At 46.1% G+C, this 23728-nt stretch overlaps 1 protein-coding gene across 1 annotated transcript in view; it reads left to right on the top strand.

Moving 5' to 3' along the window:
* pik3c2a (phosphatidylinositol-4-phosphate 3-kinase, catalytic subunit type 2 alpha) overlaps window positions 1-22883 on the top strand; it is a 34129-nt gene extending 11246 nt beyond the window's left edge. Inside the window, exons 3-33 of the mRNA XM_053884711.1 lie at window positions 2800-2897; window positions 3640-3800; window positions 7007-7127; window positions 8141-8252; window positions 8326-8405; window positions 9475-9538; window positions 10014-10160; window positions 10230-10263; window positions 10345-10585; window positions 13647-13769; window positions 13841-14008; window positions 14769-14880; window positions 15153-15295; window positions 16045-16236; window positions 16292-16385; window positions 16469-16563; window positions 16644-16824; window positions 16892-16996; window positions 17071-17163; window positions 17765-17894; window positions 17956-18092; window positions 18165-18334; window positions 18406-18562; window positions 19431-19540; window positions 19608-19815; window positions 19887-20011; window positions 20352-20469; window positions 20535-20616; window positions 20699-20805; window positions 20877-21002; window positions 21067-22883. Coding sequence (XP_053740686.1) covers window positions 2800-2897; window positions 3640-3800; window positions 7007-7127; window positions 8141-8252; window positions 8326-8405; window positions 9475-9538; window positions 10014-10160; window positions 10230-10263; window positions 10345-10585; window positions 13647-13769; window positions 13841-14008; window positions 14769-14880; window positions 15153-15295; window positions 16045-16236; window positions 16292-16385; window positions 16469-16563; window positions 16644-16824; window positions 16892-16996; window positions 17071-17163; window positions 17765-17894; window positions 17956-18092; window positions 18165-18334; window positions 18406-18562; window positions 19431-19540; window positions 19608-19815; window positions 19887-20011; window positions 20352-20469; window positions 20535-20616; window positions 20699-20805; window positions 20877-21002; window positions 21067-21249 — 4017 coding nt within the window. The 3' untranslated portion in view covers window positions 21250-22883. The remainder of the gene's footprint in view (window positions 1-2799; window positions 2898-3639; window positions 3801-7006; window positions 7128-8140; window positions 8253-8325; window positions 8406-9474; window positions 9539-10013; window positions 10161-10229; window positions 10264-10344; window positions 10586-13646; window positions 13770-13840; window positions 14009-14768; window positions 14881-15152; window positions 15296-16044; window positions 16237-16291; window positions 16386-16468; window positions 16564-16643; window positions 16825-16891; window positions 16997-17070; window positions 17164-17764; window positions 17895-17955; window positions 18093-18164; window positions 18335-18405; window positions 18563-19430; window positions 19541-19607; window positions 19816-19886; window positions 20012-20351; window positions 20470-20534; window positions 20617-20698; window positions 20806-20876; window positions 21003-21066) is intronic.
* Window positions 22884-23728: the final 845 nt, after the last annotated feature.

Consider the following 23728-nt stretch of genomic DNA (forward strand, 5'->3'; position numbering starts at 1 on the left):
ACCAGATGAGTTGCTCTGCTTCACACACACACCACACCGGCCTTTTGATGCAGCCCTGAGACTGAACCAGCCATAGGATTACATTCATCTTTTGTACACTCAGCCATGGTACCTTGCAGCTAGAGCGTCAGTGGAAGGATTAATCGACACCGGACTCATATGAAGCAGTTCCCATGACTTAAAAGCTGCCTGTCTCGCTCTGACGAATCGATCCTGTGAAACAAAGATGGTCCTGTGTGGCTGCAGTCGACTCAGTACCAGTATTGATAAGAGATGGTCTTAGACTAGTCAAAGTTCATGAAACACATCTTGAGGGTTGGCATTTTTGAAATACACATGAAGAAATGTAACTTGGCTGCAAGGAATGATTTATCCCATTATTTTTTTATACAACATTTAGATCTAGGAATTTATTTGTGAACCAGTAGTAGATCTAGCCATTCGTACTGTTTTGCATGCTTAAGTGTCAAGACCAAAGTCTGACCCTCAGGGCCACCAGAGTACACGGAGGTGGTTGTTTGGCTGTCATCTCCAAGTGGGAAAACAAATCCTGTGCAAACATCAATGCGTTTCCAGCTGGAGCGGGTGATTTGGAGGAAAAATAGAATTCCGATTTATTTTCACACTATTGCGGGTGTGATTCAGCATGCAATATTTTTGGTGGGGCATTTGTTTTCTGCATTATTCTATGTGCACAAGCAATCAGTCATTCTGTAGTACAACCAAAAGGAATTCAGATCCAGTCGACATGTCAGCACTTCTTCCCTGTAGCCAGACCTACACATGATGACGACGTGAGATAAATTCACTGATGCAAACTTTATTTGACTGTTGAGAATATTGAATTCAAGCCTTTTGACGTAAAAAACAACAGCAAAAGGAGCAAATCACTGCTGCTCATGAAGGAGATGTATAAACCCAACCCTGGTTACAGAGTTGAGGGGCATCCCACCCCCAAAACCCAGACACACACGGCTTCTGTTTACTTCTGGGTCTAGACTGGGTTCCGTGTTAATCTAGAATACTGCTCCAGCAAGGAGTCAGTCGGTGGAAAGCAAAGTGGATCCAGTAAATTTTCGAAGGTTGACACTATGTAGACTTTGAATCACACTTTAAGCTGAAGCGTCACCATGACAACAGAGCTGGCTGCACTTGATACTTGAAGTACTTGAATTTGGGAGACATGGTGCGACTGTCCAGATAATCTTGTTGAAGACTGTTTTGAACTGCTCCTGCTTGGTCATCAGACGGGCCTGTCACTGCTGAAGTCACGGCGCAGCACCTCTGTGTCTCGTGGATTGGGTTGCCAGGTTTCTGGTGGAGTGTGTTGCCAGGGCTGCTTGGTTTTCTGCATTGGCATGCTTTTGTTTTTGCAATTGCTGTCTTTGCGATTCGAAAATCGCATACTTTTACATGGTGATGTCAATCTGAATCGAAAAAAAAGCATCCATGCCTAGTGATCAACCATGTCAAATCCTGAACTTAGAAAATAACTTGGGTCGAATCGAATCCTTCATACAACCTGAGCACTTCATCCTCAAAAGAATCTTCTGACCCAGCAATGCTTAAGAGTAATAAACATATTTAATCCAGCTCGTTTATATTTCTGTAAAACACTTAAGGATCTTAAAGGCAGGAATATTAAAGTCGTAAATCTCTGCTGTGAGAGTGGAGAGAGCTGTACAGGCAGGATGCTGACCTGACATAACACCAAGAGGTGGGAAAAACCTCCAACTCAGCAGGTTGCTTGGAAACGGAGCCAAGTTTAACATTGAGCCACCTGCGTTTCCCAGAGAGCAAGGCGAGCCTGAGAAGGAAGACCTCTTGTTCAGTAGTTAATTTCAGAGACCTATGAGACTCACCTTTAATTGGTGAAATAGAGTCTGTTTTTGTTGTGGGGATTAGGATGTAGTCAGCACTGGAAAAGTAATTGAAAAACATCTGTGAAAAAGTTCAACAGACCTGGGTAATGTTTCCATAAAATACCAAACCTTCAAAGGGTTTTGGGTGACATAATGTTGGGATGAGATTAGAGGAAATGCACCAAAAACACAACAAGGTGATGAGGATTGGTAGGTGTTTAATGGACTTCTCAGATCAGTCCAAATCTTTGGGTACAAAATCCCTGAAGAGAGCCAGAACCAGCTATTATTATGACATTCCTCACATTTCTTTGAGCCCCCCTTCCTCTCGCAGCGGGTCCTCTTTCAATTTGCGAGTGATGTCAGACTCTTAATTAGCCATGACTGAGCATTTTTGCAAACGTTCTGGAGCCTGGCAGAAAGAAGGGGCGGGCACTTATCGCCCCTAATTTCCTGTACCACAGGAAGCACATTCCACTGCTGCTGGCAAAGACACAGCCATTTAAGAGCAAAGTGTGACTGGGTTCCCGGCAGCAGGCTGGCCTCCAGGAATCTCAGAGAGGCGGTTCCCATAGAGCTGTCTCAGGTCTTGTGTGATGTGTGGCTCTGTGTGAGAACCGGATTTGCTTACAACTTGTTCCTGGAATGTTCTTTCATCCCCCACCTGTCAGAAGCGAACAAAGATTGGCAAAGGTTGCCAGCTCCAAATGTCATCCATCACTTGGGTTCTTGTGGTGTTTTTAATATCGCAGCCTAGCAAACGATCCTGGAGCTCACATCCCTGCTGATGGCCTGGCTTGTAAAAATGATGTACAAGGTTCATTCGAGATAAACGGCCAATAAACAGGCCTGCGCTCCCTGTCAGCTGTCTCTGTCTGATGAGTTAAATGTTCTCTGTCTCCCAGACTCTAAATGAGCCTTGTCTGTGTTTTTTAAGAACAAGGGAAAAGGAAAAGGTCTAGTGACGAATGCCGCCTTTGAGGAACGAGATGCCCAGAACTTGGAGGTTGTTGCCTTCTGTGAAGACATTGCAACGTAAGTTCAGGGAGTTTTCTTTGTGTCCCGATGCTCTCCATCTTTTGTTCATTAACTACTGTTATCTCCTTCTGTGCCCGTCTTCCTCAGCATCCCTCTGTTTTACCTCATCTCTTTTCATTTTTGTTTGTCACTTTAACTAATTTATATTCATCCTCTTCTGTCATCTCTTCATTTTACTTATTTTTCTGTTATCACTCTGTCTCACTTTGTCATCTCACTCCATCTCTAATCCTCTCTCTTAAACTCATCTCACTCCATCTCTGCTTGTCTGTATTCCTCACTACTTGTCTCTGGTCATCTCTACTTATCTTACTTCATCTCTACTCATCTCACTCCATCTCTACTTTTCTCTCTCCATCTCTACTCGTCTCTGCTCCTCTCTACTTATAATAATATTTTTCCTCTTTACTCTGTGCTCTTGTCTCAACACTGTCTTTTCCCTGCTGCATATTTCTACTAGTCTTGTTTCTGTTCTTGTCCCTATTGTATCTCTGTCCCTTTTTGTCTCCATAGATATTATTTCTCTGTCTCTCGAGTGACTGATCGGCCTGTCTCTGCTTGTCTCTTTTCATCTCTACTGTCAGTGGCACTGGTCAGACTGTGTCTCTGCATCTTTTCATCTCTGTTTCTCCCTCTTACCTTCAGCCTTACTGATCATCATCACCTCTCCGCTTCCTGTCTCCTCCTCCCTTCTCAGGGGAGTTATTGAATGTTCATCTTCTTTGTCTTTTCATTGCAGCCTGCGGTCCAAATTTCCTCACGGTGACAACTCCAGCAACCCCGGCTACGTTCTCAGTCCTGTCATCGCCCAGAGAGACGCTGGTGGTGACAACAGTTCCTCCGTAAAGGTTTCTATTGAAATCCCAGAGTCACAGCAGCCAGTGACCTTCACCTGTGACGGTAGGCTCACTTTTAAATCCAGCTGAATGAATGTTGAATACTTGATGGACTCATTCAGTCTTAGCCAGAAAGGCCTCTACCCTCTTTGCCTTTAAGTAGCTGCGATAAGAGAATCTCGAAGGAGGAAACTATGGTCACAGCTGCCAAATTGTGTGGTGCAAGAGCTTATTTACACAGTAACATCTTGATACTGTAACTCTTCAGTGAAGCTGCAGCAAAGCACATAACTTACTGTAATGATTCACCACCTTGCCAGCGTTGGGCTGCTTGTCTCCCTGGATTACCTGAAGGCCTGTCAGTAGCTTTGAAATCTGTGCTCCGGCTCAGGAGCTTCATGCTGAGCAGCACTTGAATGCACCATCATGCTCCACGTCCTCCTGTGAGCATGATGCGTGCTCAGCAGTCACTACCAGACAATCTGGCGTTTACTTCCTTTCCTTCGAGATGTTTGGCCACCGTCAGCGGCTGTGTGCACGTGCCTCTCTGTACGTCCTCACTCAGCTGCCCCACTGTCCTGGTGCACCCCTGTTGGAGCCCAGTTTTAATGTTTCCTCATGCAACCGCTAAAGTACTTTCCTTATTTCCTGAAGCAACTCATCTTGGACGTCATTGTATTTCCTCCAGGTTTCACCTCCTGGACTCCCGATGTCCTACTTACTCTGTATTCCTGACTAACTTGACCCAGTTTGTTAGTGTATGAAATCTTGATTCGATCCACCAGAAACAAAGTTTGTCCTTGACTCTGTGCTTTTATTATTTCTAGCACTTCATCTACTTAAACATTTTTTTAGATCACTTTTCAAAACGGTCCCTCTGGCTGTATTTTTTCTTCCCTCTTTTTTACCTCCGGTCTCCACAAGGGCCTGTTTGGTGGAATCTCTGAGGTCTGGATTTTAGTTTGTTTGGCTTGCTGTGTTTTTTTTAACCTTATTATCTTTCCCACCAAAACCAAAACTGCATGATATAAAAAGAAATTAAAAGGACCATCCTACACATACAACTGCCTTTGTATACTCTTCACCCACTAGTCATTTGTTGAATTTCCCCACTGTGGGATAAAGGAAGGACATCTAATCTAATGTAATTTATTAATAACACCATTTCATTGTGACTTGTACTTTAAGCCTTCCATTGCTGAGAAACATTTTGTTATCCAGTCTTCCTGGTTCCTGATTTTTCAAGGCAGGTTGAGATAAATAAACTCGTGGTCCTAATCTGCGTTCCATGTCAGAATCAAAAGAAAACTGGATCTTATCTAAATTAAGAAACAGTTATTTTATTTCTACCTGTTTTTCACTTCTCATGATGTTATCAAACAACCACAAAACTCGATGACACTCGTGCGCCACTCATCCTGAAGCATTCCTGGTGTCTGGATTAGACGAGGGAGTGTTTGTCCATCATGTTCACCTATATATAGACGATGTATTTCTTTTGTTCACTGTCATCAACAGGAATAATGAGTAATTGTCCATGAAACTCTGAAGAATGAGGAATGACTCTAGGATCTTATGAAACTGCTATCGTCACTTATCGACAGCTTCATCTGGAGAACAATGACTGGGCACGGCGACCCGTTTCTCAGGCCTTGAACGTTGGATGTGGATGTGCTCCGTGGGGAGGGAGGACACTGATAGAAGGGTAAACTTGGGAATGTAAGCGGACGGAAGTGCAGGAAGGAGAGCAAGAGGAAACAACCATGTCGACTTTTAAAGGCCTGTTGAAACCCAAAATACTGTCTGTTTACACGCAAGCTGAATTCGCTACAGTGAGTTCAGTCTTCAAGAAGCTCTGAGCTGCCACATTTATCTGTTTGCAAAACAACTCCCTCAGCAGAAGATTTGTGTAATTGTTGTCGAATACTCAGAAACATTGTTGTTGTGATTTTCTCACAATTCAATGCAAATGTCTGCCTCAGAGTTGTCACGCCTGTCAGCACACAGTTTTTCTTCCACATTAAAACACTCCTTTTCGGCATGAAGACCGATCCAACAGTGAAGTGATCCACACTGAGGAGCAAATTTGTTTTTCCATCCATTATTTTTCTTCCTCTTATCCGAGTCAGGTCGTGGGGGCAGCGGCTAAAGTGAAGAAACCTGTTTAGCTGAGGGCCCTGATTCATCCCGGGTCTGTCCTGAGACCTCCTCCTAGTCAGGCATGCATGCAGAGAAAGCTAATTTAAGCCACTTGTATTTGTGTTCTTGACCTACAAGTCAAAGGTGCTGCAGGTGAGAGAAGAAAAGTTTGTCTTCCAGTCTGGTTATTAGGATTTTTAGATGCATCTTAAGATGATCAGAGATTCCAACCAAGTGCTCCTCTTTGTGTAGGGCATCTAGTCTGGGTGTTTCCTGTACACCTGCCTAGTGAGGTGAAAACTAGCGCCACCAGCTAGTCAAACTTGAAAAACACTTTGCTGTGAAAGGTGATCTTAAAACATAAATAAGTGGAACAAAACGTGATTGGAAAAAAAAAAACAATTGTCAGTGGTGGTTTTGGGAGTGTAGCTGTTCAAAACCATTCAATGTCCCCCTGGTTTGAATCAAAACACCCCCCCGGCTCTTTGGAAAACAGAACCAAATGGGCTTTGGGTGGTCAGTGTGAAGTGGTGGAGGGACCGACCATGTGAAGTATGTTAGAAGCATGCAGACCATGAATTATCTCTCTGGAGCGGTGCCCTTGAGTGTACCCTGCTGGGAGTTCTCCTGCTGCCTGAAGGGCGGTGTGAGAAAAGTGTGGTGGCTTTCCAGCATGTTTAGTTACCAAACACCTCGCCACATGTTCACCCCCAGCTGCAGAAAAAAGTCACTCACTATTAATCTGCCAGTCTGTTTGAACAGACCCTCCATTCCTGTGAAGGGCGGAGGGCTGTTTTTTCTGACACCAGGGGTGGTCTCCCTTGTTCTCAGTCAGCGTGTGGTTAGTCCAAGGTGGGCTGCTGAAGGTTCTCTATCTGTCTGAGCCAAAGCTGAAGTGTGAAATCATTTCTTCGGGCTCCAGTTTTGCTGTAAGACTCGGCACATCAGATATTGCGGTGAATGCCACGTAAAGAAGCCTTACTGGTGAGCTCAGACTGGAGTTTTGGTGAAACATGACGCTTTCAAAGCAAAACCATTTGAGGTGGAATTTGGAGGCTTGTACAGCTTGATCTCTCTCTCTGGGATTTGTAAGTCGATTCTATCAATAAAACCTTCCTTGTCCTTCCTCAGTGAGTTCTCCGGTGGAGCTGCTCATCAGCCAGACTCTCTGCTGGGTCCACGACAATCTGGACCAGGTGGACTTCTCCAGCTACCTGCTCAAAGTGTGTGGCCGGGAGGAAGTGCTGCAGAAGTGAGTGTTCACTGATGAGGCCACCACATTGTTTCCTGCTGTCTGTTTTTGCTCTCACCCTGGCCTCTATTCAGAAATGTTTGACCGAAATAAGATTCCCGGGGAAATTTGCCTCACCCTCTAATCTGGGATACGCTGCTGCGGCTCTTTCCGTGCCAGTGTTTATGAATCCAGCATGCTCCAGCCATATTCATCCCGGAATCTAGAACGCTGTGCATGATTGTGCGCTCTAACAGGCCTGCTTCATCTTGCCTTTCATTCATCTCCTTACCGAGGAGATAATTACACGTCTATTGTGTGACTTTAGTCTGGATCCTGTAACTATTGTGCCTGAATCCCCCTCAGGTGGAGCACAGAGCTGCGTATGGCACATCACTTATATGAGCTCTTTTTTATCTGGAATTATTTGGAAGCATTTCCCCCCTCACCTTCATCATCCTCCTCTAGTCTCACCTTCATCTCATGAAGAACCTCATTGGTTGTCTTCCTCTCCCCCATCTCCAACATCCTTGGTCCAAATCTGTACCTCCTCTCCACATATCCAATCCATCTAGCCTCCCGAGCTTCTTCTGTCTTAACTAAGAGTGAATGTAGCCAGTAGTGCAGTGATGCTGTCTCACTAAATGTAGCATTGCTCTGGGTGTTTGTTTTGGGTGTTAGGAGAATTATCAGATGGTTCTGCGTGAACAAATGATTCATAACCTTTGGTTTTACAGCTTCTGAATTTTATGTAAATGACTTAAAAATAGATGCTTTGTTTATGTATCTCCAAATAAATACTTCACTGTGACATAGTCCATTTCCTGCCAGTCCTCCAAACGAAAGTACATTTTCCAATAAACACTTGATCCTCAAACTGGAGACTAATACAACACGTGTTTATATATGGTTTGTTTGTGTAGAGTTTGGTGCCAAAGTGATGTGAAAATGTTTGTTGATGTAGCCTAAATAATCAGATAAATAATGGCTAAAGGATGACTTGTTTGATGACTACGTGTTTGTCCGTGTCACAGCAAGCACAGCCTCGGCAGCCATGAGTACGTCCAGAACTGCAGGAAGTGGGAGAACGAGATCTCCCTCCAGCTTCTGTCCACCTCCACCATGAGGAGAGACCTGGCACGCTCGGTAAGTCACTTTAGCACTGGACTGACATCCATCTCGTCTGCTCTGAGTCCTTGCGCTTGTGTTGTGAACGCAGGCTGAAGACGACAAGTCTGCTATTAACTTGGAGAAGCACCTCAACCAGGTGGAGAGACCTTTCAAGGAGAACGTCACCAGGTACGGAAACACCCATGGAACATCTTCCAACTATGACATTTCCTCATTGGACTGGTGGTTCAAGATGATTTGAGGGAACAATTGGTTCTGGATTTCTACTTATAACCCTGTTTCACTTGGTCCTTTTTCAATACAAGTCATTTCTATTGCTCTACAGGCCTAATCCACACATAGCTGATCTGTAAAGGCGTTGCATCACAACAACAACAGTGGGCTACTGGGTAGTACTCATTCGACAATGAGAAATCTTCGGGCTCTTTACTATTAAGAGGAGCGTACAAGGTGTTGATGGAGCGTTGACAGATCCGCCAACAAGAACCTCATCCCTGGTCACACTCTCATGTCTTAGTGGAATTGTATTTGCGTGACTTGTAATATGTGCTCGACCTTGTTGTCGCTCCTCACCAGTGTCAGTCTTCTTGCCTCATTGCTATGCTGCTAAGCTAGCAGAGTGCTTGCATTTTCTATGCTCATATCTTCTTTGTTGCCAGAACATAACAATGCCATCTACAGGTCTGGCATGTGTACTGCGTCTTAATCAGTGGATTCATGTCAACGCCTGAAATGGCGCCTCTTATTTTATCTGAGTGCTTCTATAAATCGTCAGGAAAGGTATTAGAAATAGCGTGTGGAGTTGTATGTTGTGTGCCTATGGCGTCACCCGAGCAGCTGGTCACTTGGGTGGAGTTCTCTGCTTCCCTCCTTAGATCCACACTCCCTCCACTGTTTGCACAGTGTGAGCATTCTGTCATCTGGTGTCTTGGGTGTGAAGCGCAACAGCACCACCGTCACAAACTGATAAAACTAATATGTTTACATCCGCCATCCCTGTGTGGAATTCTGCTGCAAATGTTGCACAACATAATTGATCATATCTTTACCACTTCCCTCGATGAATCTTTTAGCCTGCTCTCTTGACTATGCCCCCAATGGAAAGTGAGGGAAGCTTGTGACCTTAGGTAGATGATGATGACTGATTGCTGAAGAATAAAGCCTTGATATTTGACGTTATAATGAGCAGAAAGAGACATAGAATAATGTAAAATTACATTAATTTTCCTCTATTCAGGCAAGGCCTGGCTGACTACCTGGAAGGTTACCACAACCAAGTCAACATCTGCCTGCAAAATGAGGTGAGCACCCCTGACCTCCTGTCGTCCAGCTTCAGTTAAGTGTAGTGTGTTGCTTCAGAGGCTCTGAGTTGACTCAGTTAAATGCATGACTTGGAGCTCACGCAAAAAAACAACACCCAGCGTGATGACTCCACTTTCGTTTTTGACTCCCAGGCGGCCTCTCTGTCACTCGAAATATTTCACACACCGTTGTGACGAGAGTTCCTGAAGCGGAGGCTTTCTAGGAAGCGCACATCTGTTTTTCAGCCTGTTTGTTTGGTTGTGAAGTAATTGAAGACAGACGTAAGAGCAGAGAAATGTGACCAACCCAAGCTCTGGCTGTGGAACTGAACCCACCGTGTGATTCACACTGGAATTTATTTTGAGGGAGAGCACCAAAGCATCCCCTCAGATGTGTTGTTCTTGGGTTAAACAATGAAGCGGGCTGTGTGGAAACAGAAGGATTTCCCTTTCACAACAGTCTCTCTCCGTCCAGAGCACCCAGTACAAGACCGTGGACCGGGTGGTGCAGACCGTGAAAAACCTGTGCTGCGCCCTGGACGAAGTGGAGACGCAGGCCATCTCGGAAGCCATCAAGAGACTGAAACATTCAGTCAACTTACCCCGAACACGCTCCCCAAAGGTCGGAGTAGCTCCTCAAAGATCACCTCTTTGTTTCCCCTTTTAAACCATTTGTTTTTGTGTTCTACAGCCTGGGTCGCCTTCTTCTGGCACCGCGTCCAATGGTAATGGCACTTCTCAGTGGTTGGGTGTAGCACAACTGAGTCTTAGTTAGAAACTCCTCACCCTCACTGTGGTCCTGTCAGGTCACCCTGATCCCGTAGAGGAGAGCATGTCTCTTCTCACCGAGGCAGTCTACGACCTGGCCAAGCTCTACCTGCGCTCCTTCTGCCCCCCATCCAAAACCTTCAGCTTATCCTCGCCACCCCAGGCTGCCAACGGAGAGGTGGGCGAAGCGAAAGGCAGCAAAGACGCTTCTGGAACGACAGATCACCTCCAGTTTACTCTGTTCGCTTTGCACGGCATCCCATCCAACTGGGTCAGCAGGTAGGTACTGACCGTCTGGGTTAGACTGGCCAGACTCTGAGTGAGATAGTTGAATCATGGTCAACTGAATATAATATATATTTGACTGGTCATTAACCATGAAGAATAGAGGCAAATAATGATAAAGCCTGTCAGGTGAGTCATATCAGCGAGTACATAGATGACCCTTGAACTCACAGACAGGGAGGAGGAGCAGAGTGGTGGGGAACTGCGTGATGATCTGAGTGTGTTGAGTTTGAGAAGGTCATTGAGAAATGGTGGGATGTGGTTGTGTTGATAGACCTCCAGCCACTTGTTCTTAATCCTTTTCTACTGCAAGTCCTCCATCAAATGAGGGAGGCTGCGTTCCATACCCAGCGTCAGACTGATGTGGTGGAAAGTTATTGAGGGCTGTGAAGGAGAACAATATGAGGAGGTCTGGGGGTTGATCTGGTGAGCAGTTCTGAAGAAGGGATTTGTATGCAGAACTGAATGATATTTTAATTGATATTTTATTGCTGCTGTTGCAGTGGAGTGTGAGCATCTCAAAAGACTAGGATATTGTTTTGAAAATGAGACTAATTTTCCTATTTATTTCCTGTTTTTAAATGAAGAAAAGCCAGAGTTTGGTAAAACAACATTCAGCCTTGAACCCAAGGTTGTCAATGTTATCTTGATATTATTAACAGGGTTCTCCCCAGTGCTTTTGCAGTGTGGGGCCCCATACACTCCGATTGTAACCTGAAATCGCAGCTGTTTTGGTCAACGAGAGAAGTGTGACCCGCAATGTCTCTCAGCATCTGTCGAGTAGGTTGACAGTTAAAGAGCCACCCGCAGAGATACCCTCACATCGGGTGAAAATATCCTGGGGAATACCCTGATTAACATGCTTTGGGCCATTCATGTGGAGCTGTTCCCCCCAAAATGGATCAGTAGTCCAGATGGAATCAGCCCCAAAAGAGTACCTGGCCCGGCACTTGAGTGTCCACGTCCTGTCCAACTAACAGTGGAGCTGTTGTTGTAGCCAGACCTTTGATCTGGTGTGATAAAATATGCTGTAATAAGCAACTCTCTCCAGACATGGGACGCAGTGTTGACGCCCATTCTTCTGAACATATGGTGGTTTTTCCCTCTCCCTCCGTTCAGCTTGATACAGTCATTAGAGTTTGATTTCATTGTCTTCTGTGGATCAAATTAAATCATGAATGACTAACATAGGGGAGCTGGTGGTGTGCAGTGATGAAGGAAGGCGAGTGGGTTTGTGGTCTTTATTCTGTGGTGAGGATCTCATTCTCCGCTTCATTCACGATTGTTCGTCCCCACCGACAGCACGGCCTAGTAGCACCTGATAGGATCGGGTTTCTGGATAAGGGACGAAGCGGCATGTGACACCGCAGCTCGACGCAGCCGTCTCTGCAGTCAAGAGCGCTGTTTGTCTTCTGCTGAACAAACAGCTCCGGTGTTGCGTCCCGTGTCTTGTTTTTCCATGCCAGTGTCCGGTTTCAACCTGACTCGGATCTCCCGTGTGTATCTGGAGCAGACTGCAGCCAAAAAATTTCCATCCCCGGCTCAGTCATGCATCGCCTGCCAGGATCAGCGGCAGAGCCTTTTCACTGCAACGTGAACACATGAGGGCGACGAGGAGGAGCATTTCATGTCGATAATGGAAGTAAAAATCATAACCCAGGTGTCGCGTCATTGATAAATAAGATTCTTTGAAGTGCTCTTCATCCTGTCAGGGAGACCGCCTGAACACAGAGGGACCTTTAAGTACTTATTTGACTCGTCCCGAGCAAACACCGAGCATCGCTGCCATGACTGTCATTCCACAAACACCTCCAAACATATTTGGCTCTCGAGGCCTCAGACAGCAAGCGCAGTGTTCCCCGGCGCAGCCTCTGAGCTCGCGGGTCGCCAGTCTTTGGCCTTGTCGTCCATCTGGAGTCTCCGCTTGAGATGCAACCTTGTTGTCAACATATTGAGGCTCCATGATGGCTCTGGAGCCGCCAACACAGATGGCCCCGAGGCAGAGCAGCGCTCCACGTGTTCCTGCATCAACGTCACAACAGAACTTCATTTTGTAGTTGTATGTTATTTGGATTATTTTGAAGAATCTATTACCTCATCTTTATCAAGTCTTGCAGAGTCCAGGCTCTGCCACATCGGCTCTTCACCGCCATCTGGTGGCCGTGTCCTCATGAACGTAAAAAGAGCTCAAATATGAATTTGTCATTGCGACTGTTTCAGATAAACCATGTAATATCAAATAAGAGGCTTGATTTTCAGCAGTAATTTCAAGCCTCTCCACTCGAGCTCTGCAAAGAAGCCAGGTAGATGGAGCAGGTGTGGGCAGACTCTGAGCTCCAGTGAGAAAAAGGAAACACCCACCAGGATCTATTAATACTTTCCTGTAGGAGTCAGTGTTAAACTTGTTATCTTGCATGTAGCTTCTATATGACTTAGATGATCTTTTTTGTATCTGGCATACTGGATGGTTATATGTCAAGATGTCATCATGGTTCTGTTTGGTTTGTATTTTGCCTATTTTTAATTGAATTTATGAATTATAAAATAATATAAATTATTATATTACTTTTTTGTATGAAATGTATTTTAATTCAGTGCTGCTTTTATTTGTAAATATTGTACTTATATAATTATTTACTTTTTAATTCAGATTTTGCGGCACTTATTTTCTCAAATATTTTTGTGTAAATTCATTTAAAATTTCATCTTCAGTGCCCCTAATATTCTAGTGCCCGGGTCATTATATCCTTCTGTGATACTGTGTTTGGGTCGTAGAATAAACTACAACATGTAAATGTTTTGTATATACATATTTTTTCACTGAATTAGGTCTATAAATGTAACAAGCTCACTCCCTGCCTTTTATCATAAGGTCAGTAGCCAAACATGACCTGTGAGTAGGATAGTACTTTTACCCTGACCTGATATTTTCATTGAATGAATACATTTTCCTTATGTATTTGGTGAGGGTGGAAACAGCATCCCTCACGAGTGCTGGGTTTGATTGACAGTGATTTGATTGTGGTCAGCGCTAACATTTGTGTGTTTGTCACAGTTACGAGAAGTACTACGTGACCTGCTCCCTCACTCACAACGGAAAGAACCTGTTCAAACCGGTCCAGTCCAAGAAAGTGGGCACCTACCGGAGCTTCTTCTACCACATCAAATGGGACGAGCTGTGAGTGACTCGCTGTCCGTCCTCTTGTCACTGCCTCGGCAGCGACTGACGCTCCTCTGGTCCTGTTGCAGGATCAACTTTCCCATCGCCGTGGCTGTGCTGCCGCTGGAGTCGGTGCTGAGCCTCTCGGTGTTCGGGGTTCTGAACCAGAACGCCGGCGGATCGCCAGACTCCAACAAGCAGCGGAAAGGCCCGGAGATGCTGGGGAAAGTGTCCATGGCACTTTTTGACTTCAGACGGTGAGGAAGTGATGTGAAGCAGATTTGTTCCTCTCATGTGTGCGGATCAACAGCATTGTGAATGCATCAAACTCTCTTAGGGCCCCTGGTCTGTGGAGAGGTGTGCACATGCTTCTGTATGTTTTGAAAAGAAAACACGCACCTCAAACAGCAGAGAAACACCCAGAGTTCCATGTAGATTATCTCGCCGTTATGTTTTAGTTGCAGCTCTCTGATGTCATCAGCTAGTGCCAGTCTTGTGACATCGCAACTTCTTTTTGGCCCGTTCATCTGTTCCTTTTATCCTACAAACTGACTTATTTTAACGCAATTTCCTTTGTCAAAACATTTAATGGAGTTCCACTAAAGTTCCTTTTTTTTTTTTCTAAAATTGCTAGTACGGCGAACAAAACTGAGTCCACAGTAGTGATTACAGTAGCTCAGTTAAGTAGCAGAATCTTAATCAAAGATTTAAGTACTTTTAAAATCTCAAAATATTGCAAAATATTTTTTAAAATGTATGCTTGATTGTGCCTCAAATTCTCATCTTGGTCTTATATTCATACAGTAAGTGGAAAGAGTATGAAAAGATGCGTCGCTCAGTTTGTTAAACCTGATCTTTTTTGGTCAAAATCGGATTTTAATTGACCGTAGGCTGATCTCATCTGTTCTGTTGTCATGTTGTTTCAACCATGTGTTTCCCATTAGTGACACCCTCCCTGTTTTACCTATGTGGAGTGACTGTTATGGATAATGGGAGTGGTTTCTGGGTCATTTTCAGGGTTCTGGTCAACGGCAGCAGACTGATGTGTCTGTGGTCGTCCACCCAAGAGGCTGCACCCGGGTCCACCAACAGCCGCAAGAAGACGCCGACAGAGAGGATCGTCCTGCAGGTCGGTGGAAGGTTTAGTTCCGTGCTGCACTCATTTGGCTTTGACCTGTGAAGTTTGTGGAGGTTGTTGCTCCTTACCATCAGCATTAGTGTAGACATGGTCCAACAGTGGTTTGATAGGTGATGAGATTGTGGTGCTCACCTCTCTCAGCTGCTCACATCAGCGTTTCATCCACAGAAGGGACAGAAAATGTTCACTTGACCACACAAATCTGTGCAATGTTAGAAAATAACGTTGGTAGATGTGTACATCAATGTTGATGTCGTTGTCAGGTGGATTTCCCCAAGTCAGCGGTGGAAGTGACCTATGTGGAGCCTCAGACGGCACCAAGTCCAGACGTGGAGTCACTGGAGGAGCTGGACCCTGACCTTCGACGCAAGCTGGAGAGGATCTGCGGCCGTGCGTCTACTTTTGGGTAAAAAAAAAAACTTTGATTATGAATTTGTACTGGTGTTAGTCACCACAAGGGGGTGACAATGAAACTGAAATGTAACGTTTCCTCCGACTGCATCAGCTTGGCGTTGAGACATCATACATTTGACAAAAAATTAATGTGTAAATATTGTTCATTATATTTATATCTTAGACTTCTTAACCCTTTTACTTCAGCAGTTATATGCTTGTCACCTCCGTTTTTTTTTTTTGATGTTGTTCGTTTAATACAATTTGGGGGGATTTAAATGGAAAAAAAGTCTGAAAAAAGCAGGAACTTTCTGAAAAACATTAAAACATGTTTACAATAACAAACTATCACTATTGGTCTTGGTTTTTCTGCCAATATACAGGCAATATGCTGGAGTTTTTAGCTAGGCCGAGGAGTACTGAGCAGCCTGGTGGTCTTCCTCACGTGTGGCAGCACAAGTTTCAATGAGAAAAAAATGTCTTCTGACTAAAATAAAATAGTTTTCCAACATATCCTTCAAATATAATAACAAGTGGTCAATGGATTGCACTGTGTCATTGCTCTGCTGCTTTTGAAGTGTAATCGCACCAACCAGTAAGAAGTTATTTCACTAGGGTCTGCTCAGTATAAGTGTTCAGTACAGCTTGGATTTAGCGACTTGTAAGCCGAGTCATGATGGAGGCCCTCAGAACAGAAGCGAAGTACTGGGGAACATGTTGTTGTGATGACATTCACTGAGGCTGCTGTGTGTCCGTGCTCAGGCTGAAGCGGGCAGACTACCAGCTCCTGTGGGACCACCGGCTGCACTGCCTCAGAGACCACCCCAGCAGCCTCCCCAAGGTGCTGGCCAGCGCCCCCAGCTGGGACTGGGCCAGTTTGGCTCACATCCACTCCCTGCTGCATCAGTGGCCCCCGCTGCCTCCCGTCACGGCTCTGGAGCTGCTCGACTCCAAGTGAGTGCGCCAGGTCGCTGTGACTCTGGAGTCAGTGTAACAGACCTGTGTGTAGGTTTGCAGATCTGGAGGTGAGGAGCGTGGCTGTGAGCTGGATCCAGAAGAGCAGCGACGATGAGCTGGCTGACTACCTACCGCAGCTGGTCCAGGTGAAGCCCACAGAGATGAAACAAACAAACGAAAGAAGCTATTTCTCCTTGTTAATTCCCTCCATTCTCCCTGTTCGATCCAGGCTCTGAAGTACGAGTGCCACCTGAAGAACGCTCTGGTCATGTTCCTGTTGTCTCGAGCGCAGGGGAACATCAACATTGCTCATCACCTTTACTGGTGAGTCCAGAGTTGCACTGGTTTGTGGTGAATTTGTTTGATGGGACCTGGAACCTGAGCTCTGTTTGTGTTGTCCTCAGGTTGCTGAAGGACGCAGTCCAGGACCCTGCCTGGGGCCGACGCTACGAGCAGATCCTGGGGGCCCTGCAGTGTCTGTGCGGGGCCAAACTGAGAGCAGAGCTGGAGAAGCAGACTCAGCTGGTGACTCTGCTGGGGACCGTGGCTGAGAGAGTCAGACAGGCAGGAGGCTCCAGCAGACAGGTCAGTGTCCAGCCGCCCGCCCGTCTCTGCCCCACCATGTCTTCAGCTGCGCCGTCTCTGTTTGCAGGTGGCTCTGCAGGACGGCCTGGAGAACGTTCAGAACTTCTTTGAGAGGAACAGCTGCCGGTTACCACTGAGTCCCAGCCTGGTGGCCAAAGAGCTGAACACCAAGGTGCCTCACTGACAGACTCACACGGCGTAACTCAGACTCAAAGAGGGAGGAGCTTAGTGTGTGTTTCTCTGCAGACGTGCTCCTTCTTCAACTCCAACGCTGTCCCTCTCAAGCTGGCTCTGGTCAACGCCGACCCTCTGGGAGAAGAAATCAACGTGATGTTCAAGGTACTGGAAACATGATGAGACAGTTTGTTTTTTTGGTCCGTTTTTATAATGGCTTTGCCCCGGTAATTACCTTGTAATAACAATAAGGCAAATTAAAATCAAGCAGTTAAGATAGACGTGGCCACGTGCAGCCTGGGGGGGCGCATGTGGCCCTTTGCCTGCATTAACACGGTCCTCATGGCGTCACACAAAGTGGAAAAAAAAATGCTTTTATGATTTATATTGAGAATCCTGAAGTATGTAATTGTGGATATTTTTTGTCCATGTTTCCATGCTGTTGTCAAAAATGTGAGTTAATTTTAAGACCTTTTTTCTAATATATAATCTGGCCTTTATGGAAAGTGTAATTGAATATACGGCAGAAGAAAGTATGAAATACCAGCCACAAATCGGCAGGCAACCTAACGTAAAAGCCAGTCTGTAGAGGTGAGTCTATCCTCAAATTGAGGCTTGGATTTGTGGGGCCCAGCCAAATGGTCCTCACAAGACATGGACACGCACACACCCCCTCATACACTCCTGCTTCATGTGGTCCTGTGTTTTCAGCTGAAGGGTTGTTGCTCCTGGCCTCAGAAGAAACGGTGTGACTTCATGTTTGCAGGTGGGAGAGGACCTGAGGCAGGACATGCTGGCCCTGCAGATGATCCGCATCATGGACCGGATCTGGCTGCAGGAGGGCCTGGACCTTCGGATCGTCAACTTCAAATGCATCTCCACAGGGAAAGACAAAGGTAAGTCCCTGCAGAGTCAGAGGGCAGGTGGAGCTGTAGTAGGAACACGAGCGTGTTGCAGGCATGGTGGAGCTGGTGCCGTCCTCGGACACACTGAGGAAGATCCAGGTGGAGTACGGCGTCACCGGGTCCTTCAAGGACAAACCGCTGGCCGAGTGGCTGCGCAAGTACAACCCAGCGGAGGACGAGTATGACAAGGTGACAGTCTGCAGAGGTCAGTAACTGTGTGGCCTAAGGATGGTTGTTGTTCACACACGTCACTGTCGACAGGCATCGGAGAACTTCATCTACTCGTGCGCCGGCTGCTGCGTGGCCACGTACGTTCTGGGGATCTGCGATCGCCACAACGACAACATCATGCTGCGCTCCACCGGTCACATGTTCCACATCGACTTCGGAAAGTTCCTGGGTCACGCGCAGATGTTCGGCAGCTTCAAGAGGTCGGAGCTCCACTTATTCCTGTGGTGGCCCTGCGCTCTGCAGTGCTAACCCGGATCCATCCTTCTTACAGGGACCGGGCTCCATTCGTGCTGACCTCCGACATGGCCTACGTCATCAACGGAGGGGAGCGTCCCACCAGCCGCTTCCAGCTCTTCGTAGACTTGTGCTGTCAGGCCTACAACCTGATCCGAAAACACTCCGGACTCTTCCTCAACCTGCTGTCGCTGGTGAGCCGACTCAGGCTTTGTCTTCATCCTCATCTGCTTCTTCTTCAACCTGGTTCATTATCATCATCATCATCATCTTTATCGTCTGCTTCAGCTTTATCATCATCTTCTTCATCCTCATCTGCTTTGTCTTCATCATCCACATCATTATTCTCTTTATTGTCATCATCATCATCGTCATCATCTTCTTCAGTTTATTATTTTCATCATCTGCTTCAGTTTTATTATCATTTTCTTCATCATTGTCATTATTGTCATCATCGTGTTCATGTGCTTCATCTTCATTTGCTTCATCATCAACATCTTCACCATCGTCATCCTCATCCTCTTTTCTTCACCTGCTTCATCATCATCATGACATCATCTTCTTCTCCTTCACCTGCTTCATCCACATCATTTTCTTCTTCTCCACTTGCTTCATCCACATCCACATCATCTTCTTCTTCTTCTTCACTTGCTTCATCCACATCCACATCATCTTCTTCTTATAGTTTATTATCTTCATCATCTGCTTCAGCTATATCATCATTTTCTTCATCATTGTCATTATTGTCATCATCGTGTTCATGTGCTTCATCTTCATTTGCTTCATCATCCTCATCCTCATCCTCTTTTCTTCACCTGCTTCATCTCATTATCATCATGACATCTGATTCTCTTTCACCATCACATCATCATCATCATCATTATCTTCTTCACCTGCTTCATCCTCATCTTTGTCTTCCACTTGATGCCTGTTCAAACACATATTCATTATTTGTCATGAAGATATTATCAGAGCAACTGGACTCTGTGTGGCTCTGCTGTCTCTCACGATCAGTCCAGACTCTTTGAGACTGTTGACCTCTCATGCTTCTTTTTGTCTCAGATGACATCATCAGGTCTTCCTGAGCTGTCGGGCTCTCAGGACCTTAAGTATGTGTTTGACGCGCTGCAGCCCCACAACACTGACGCCGAGGCCACCATCTTCTTCACCAGGTCTGTAGTAGCTCGTCTGACGCTGGACAACATCACCCTCTCTTCAACCAAACTCCTTTCTCCTCAGACTCATCGAGTCCAGCCTGGGCAGCGTGGCCACCAAGTTCAACTTCTTCATCCACAACCTGGCCCAGCTGAGGTTCTCTGGGCTGCCGGCCAACGACGAGCCCATCTTGTCCTTCTCCCCGAAGACGTACACTCTGAAGCAGGAGGGCCGCATCGTCCACGCTGCCATCTTCTCCTTCCAGAAGAGATACAACCCTGACAAGCACTACGTGAGTTCACGCTCATGGTGCCCTTCTGAAGGCCGACGCCTCACTCACATCCTGCGCTTCTCTTCTCGCAGACATACATCGTGAGGATCATGAGGGAGAATCAGAACGAGCCGCAGTTTGTCTTCCGGACTTTTGATGAGTTTCAAGAGCTCCACAACAAACTCACCATCCTCTTCCCTCTGTGGAAGCTGCCCGGGTGAGACTGACGTTCCTCCTCACCTCAGCATGTCCAGACAGACACAAGCAGAGAAATCATTCTCGGCCCTCACAATGCTCTCAGTATATTGCATGGAGGACATTTAGAGATCTCTGAGATCGTGTCCAGTCAGTCTCCTTCGCAGGGATTTTTACCTTTTCATCATCAAATGAACCTTTGATGATGAAAAAACTTTTATTCCACATGACTCATATCTGTGTGCAAAAAGACAAAGCTTGTGAATTAATCTGAAAAACACGTCGCTTGTTGATGACATCACTCCATCCGGGACCTCCCTACCAAAAGGGTCTGCAGACATATGACGTGCCCTTCCTCGCAGGTTCCCCAACAAGATGGTTCTGGGTCGCACACACATCAAAGAGGTGGCGACGAAGAGGAAGATGGAACTGAACAGCTACGTGCACAACCTGATGAGAAGCTCCGCTGAGGTCACACAGGTAAAGTCACGCAGACACGCCTCAGCGAAGGCAGAGAAGCTGACGGCTGATTTTCCTTCCTGCAGTGCGACCTCATCTACACGTTCTTTCATCCCATCGCACGGGACGACAAGACAGAGGGGCTGGAGAGCTCCTCCAAAGCACCAGGTATCCACCCGAAACACAGCTGGAGTCAGGTGTGTTGAGCCGTCATGTGACAGTCGAGTCACGTCCTGTGATGTCACCACAGAACCACCGCTGAGTCCCACTTCAGGTCGGGTGGAAGGAGAAGTCAAGCTGTCCATCTCCTACAGGAACAGCACGCTCTTCATCATGGTCATGCACATCCGAGACCTGGTAAACGCCTCGCTTGACCTCTGAGGCGCCGCTTTCATTAGGACTCTGATGGACTTCTGTGTCTCCTTCAGGTGTCCGCGGAAGGAGGCGATCCGAACCCGTACGTGAAAACCTACCTGCTCCCGGATCTGCACAAGACCACCAAACGCAAGACCAAGATTTCCAGGAAGACGAGGAACCCCACCTTTAATGAGATGGTGAGATGATATCAGCGCTCGCTGTGATCCTCCTGCCTGACCACGCCCCTCCTCTGACCCGCAGCTGGTGTACAGCGGCTACAGCAAGGAGACGCTGAGCTCGCGAGAGCTCCAACTGAGCGTGCTCAGTGCCGAGTCGCTGCGCGAGAACTACTTCCTGGGCGGCATCACGCTCAGACTCAAGGACTTTGACCTCAGCAAGGAGACGGTCAAGTGGTACAAACTCACCAACGTCTCCTACTTCTAGAAAGTCACTTGGCGGTGGGAACTGTTCCAAGCCCACGGACCACGTTTGGATTAGACAAAGCAATAATGTGTATACAAGCGACTTGGTTTGTAGGAAGTTTAGGTCTTAGGCAACTTTAGTTGGTTTCTAGCTCCAGTCATGTTCCACGGCTGATCAAGCTCAACTGAGAGGCGGAGGTCACAGCTGCCTTCCCTGAATAACAGTCATGTTTTTCCAAACACTAGGGGGCGCTGTCCCGACCGTTTCAAAACAGAGTTTTCTCTAATTCATACTCACGCCATTATATTGTTTGAAATAACTTGCTAATATTCGAAAAATGTCTCACAGGTTCACCTACCTTGGAGCCACTTGCAGCCAGTTCAGCAGCAAACTTGCAAACATCTCATCTCACACAGCGATCTCACGCTGTTCTGCAGAAGTGAAATGTGTTTAAAGAATTTATTTAAAAGAGCCGACTCTTTTCCACATCTGGTTCTGCTTGGTTTCGCCCGAGATATGAATCATGGCTCTGAATGAGTGTGCTGGTGTTTGGTGTCATGGAGCAGCACACAAGGACACGCAGTCACACAGTCGCTTGTGTCGGGAACAAAGCAACACACACAGGTGAGAAGACGAAAGCACAGGCTGTGTTCGCCAGCGTCACATCTAGGCTACACTGGTGACACAAGTGCTCTTTATTATGAGGTTCATAATCCACGACTGGTGTTCATTGACGGAGAATCTTTCTGGGGAAACAGGCATTCCTGAACACAACACAGACGCACATGGAAATTCGATCAGGATTTAAGAAGTCTTTTCAAAGATCTGTGCTCTGTAAAAAATCTCCTCCTCTCAGTTGTCATCAGTTTATTTTGGTGAACAGACATTGATTTTCTTCTGGCCACGCCTCCTTTTCTCCTTTTTTTTTTTCCGAATGACTCGTTGAAATCTTCTGCCTCGTAGTTCTTGTCTTCTAAACTCTTAACAGAGCGAGAATGTTTTGTACATTTTGATACCCGAGGACCAAAACAGCTCCAGATTTATATATATATATATATACATACATATATAAATATATATATGTGTATTTTAAGGAAAAGAAAGTCGCTTTATTTTCTCTACAAATCTCAAGAATTCATCTGAGGCGAAGATATTTCCCCAAAATGTGCCAAACATGGCAAATGACTTTTCATGAGGGTGGGGCTTAACACGGGTGCCTTCGTTCGTGCTCACAGTCTGTAACACTTTGCCTTAAGATGTATTTTTATTAACTGAATATCAGCACTTGTGCCGGGGTCCTAACACACACACACAGACACACACAACGCTCACTGGTCGCACATTTAAGTTTTAAAGAGCAGAGGATCGGAGCTCTTCCACTCTCACGTCCAGTGCCTGCTGCCCACGAGTTTACCCCCCAATAAAGGGAACAAGAGCCGAGCTGCTTCTCTTCACACAGTTGTCGATGAGTTTATTGTGTTTTTCTAGACAGCTGGGCTCCGCTAACCCGCTCCTGGTGTGTGTACAGAGAAAACAAGCAGATTGTTATTAACAAGGCCAGTTATTTATTCTGAATTGGTGACCTGTAACCCGGGTGGATCAGTGTGTACTGTAATCCCTCTTTCTTATAGCAAATTAAATGTTTTTGGAGTCATTTTTTCTGGTCTCGCTTTGGTCATTGTTTCATGTGAAGTCTAGGAAAGTGTTGGACCATGAGAGTGTTGGTTCATGATGGAGGAGAGCATGGAGAGGAACGTGGAGGAGGCGGATGCAGGAAGAAGATGTGGTAGCGAGTGCCCTCATGTATGCTAGAGTGTGCTGGGGGAGCAGCCTGAAGAAGAAGGATGCTGCACGCCTGGACAAACTGGTGAGGAAGTCAGGCTCTGTTGTTGGCACAGAGCTGGACAGCCTAACATCAGTGGCAGAGCAACTGACATTGAACAGGCTTCTGTCCATCATTGACAATCCTAGTCATCCTCTGCACAACACCATCTCCAGACAGAGGAGCAGTTTCAGTGACAGACTGCTGTCATTGTCCTGCTCCACAGACAGACAGACTGAGGAGATCGTTCCTCCCTCACGCCATTCGGCTCTTCAACATCTTTCGGGGAGGACGATAAAATGGACAAATACACTCCGGACTCACTATACACTCACACCATAGACACACAGGCGTGCACACACACACACGCATTCACATGCTGGACTGTTCTTGTTTATTTTTTTTTTTTCTTTATCTTTATCTTTATCTATCTATCTATCCATTGATCGATCTACGTTTACATTCACAACAGATTGATATTTAAAAGCAATATTTGGTCTCCCCAATGATTGTTTTCATACAAAAAGAAGCCCATTGAAATAAGGGTTTAAACATGATATTTTGTCTCATCTATTACAGGTGACAAATGTGTTTTATGTACACTAGTCTTCCCACAAGTTCTGGTGTCCTTGTGAAACAGACTTGAAACATGCGTAAAGGTCAAACAGGGACACTCTA

This window comes from Synchiropus splendidus, chromosome 14 (assembly GCF_027744825.2).
Source record: "Synchiropus splendidus isolate RoL2022-P1 chromosome 14, RoL_Sspl_1.0, whole genome shotgun sequence".
In the NCBI taxonomy this organism is placed as follows: Eukaryota; Metazoa; Chordata; class Actinopteri; order Syngnathiformes; family Callionymidae; genus Synchiropus; species Synchiropus splendidus.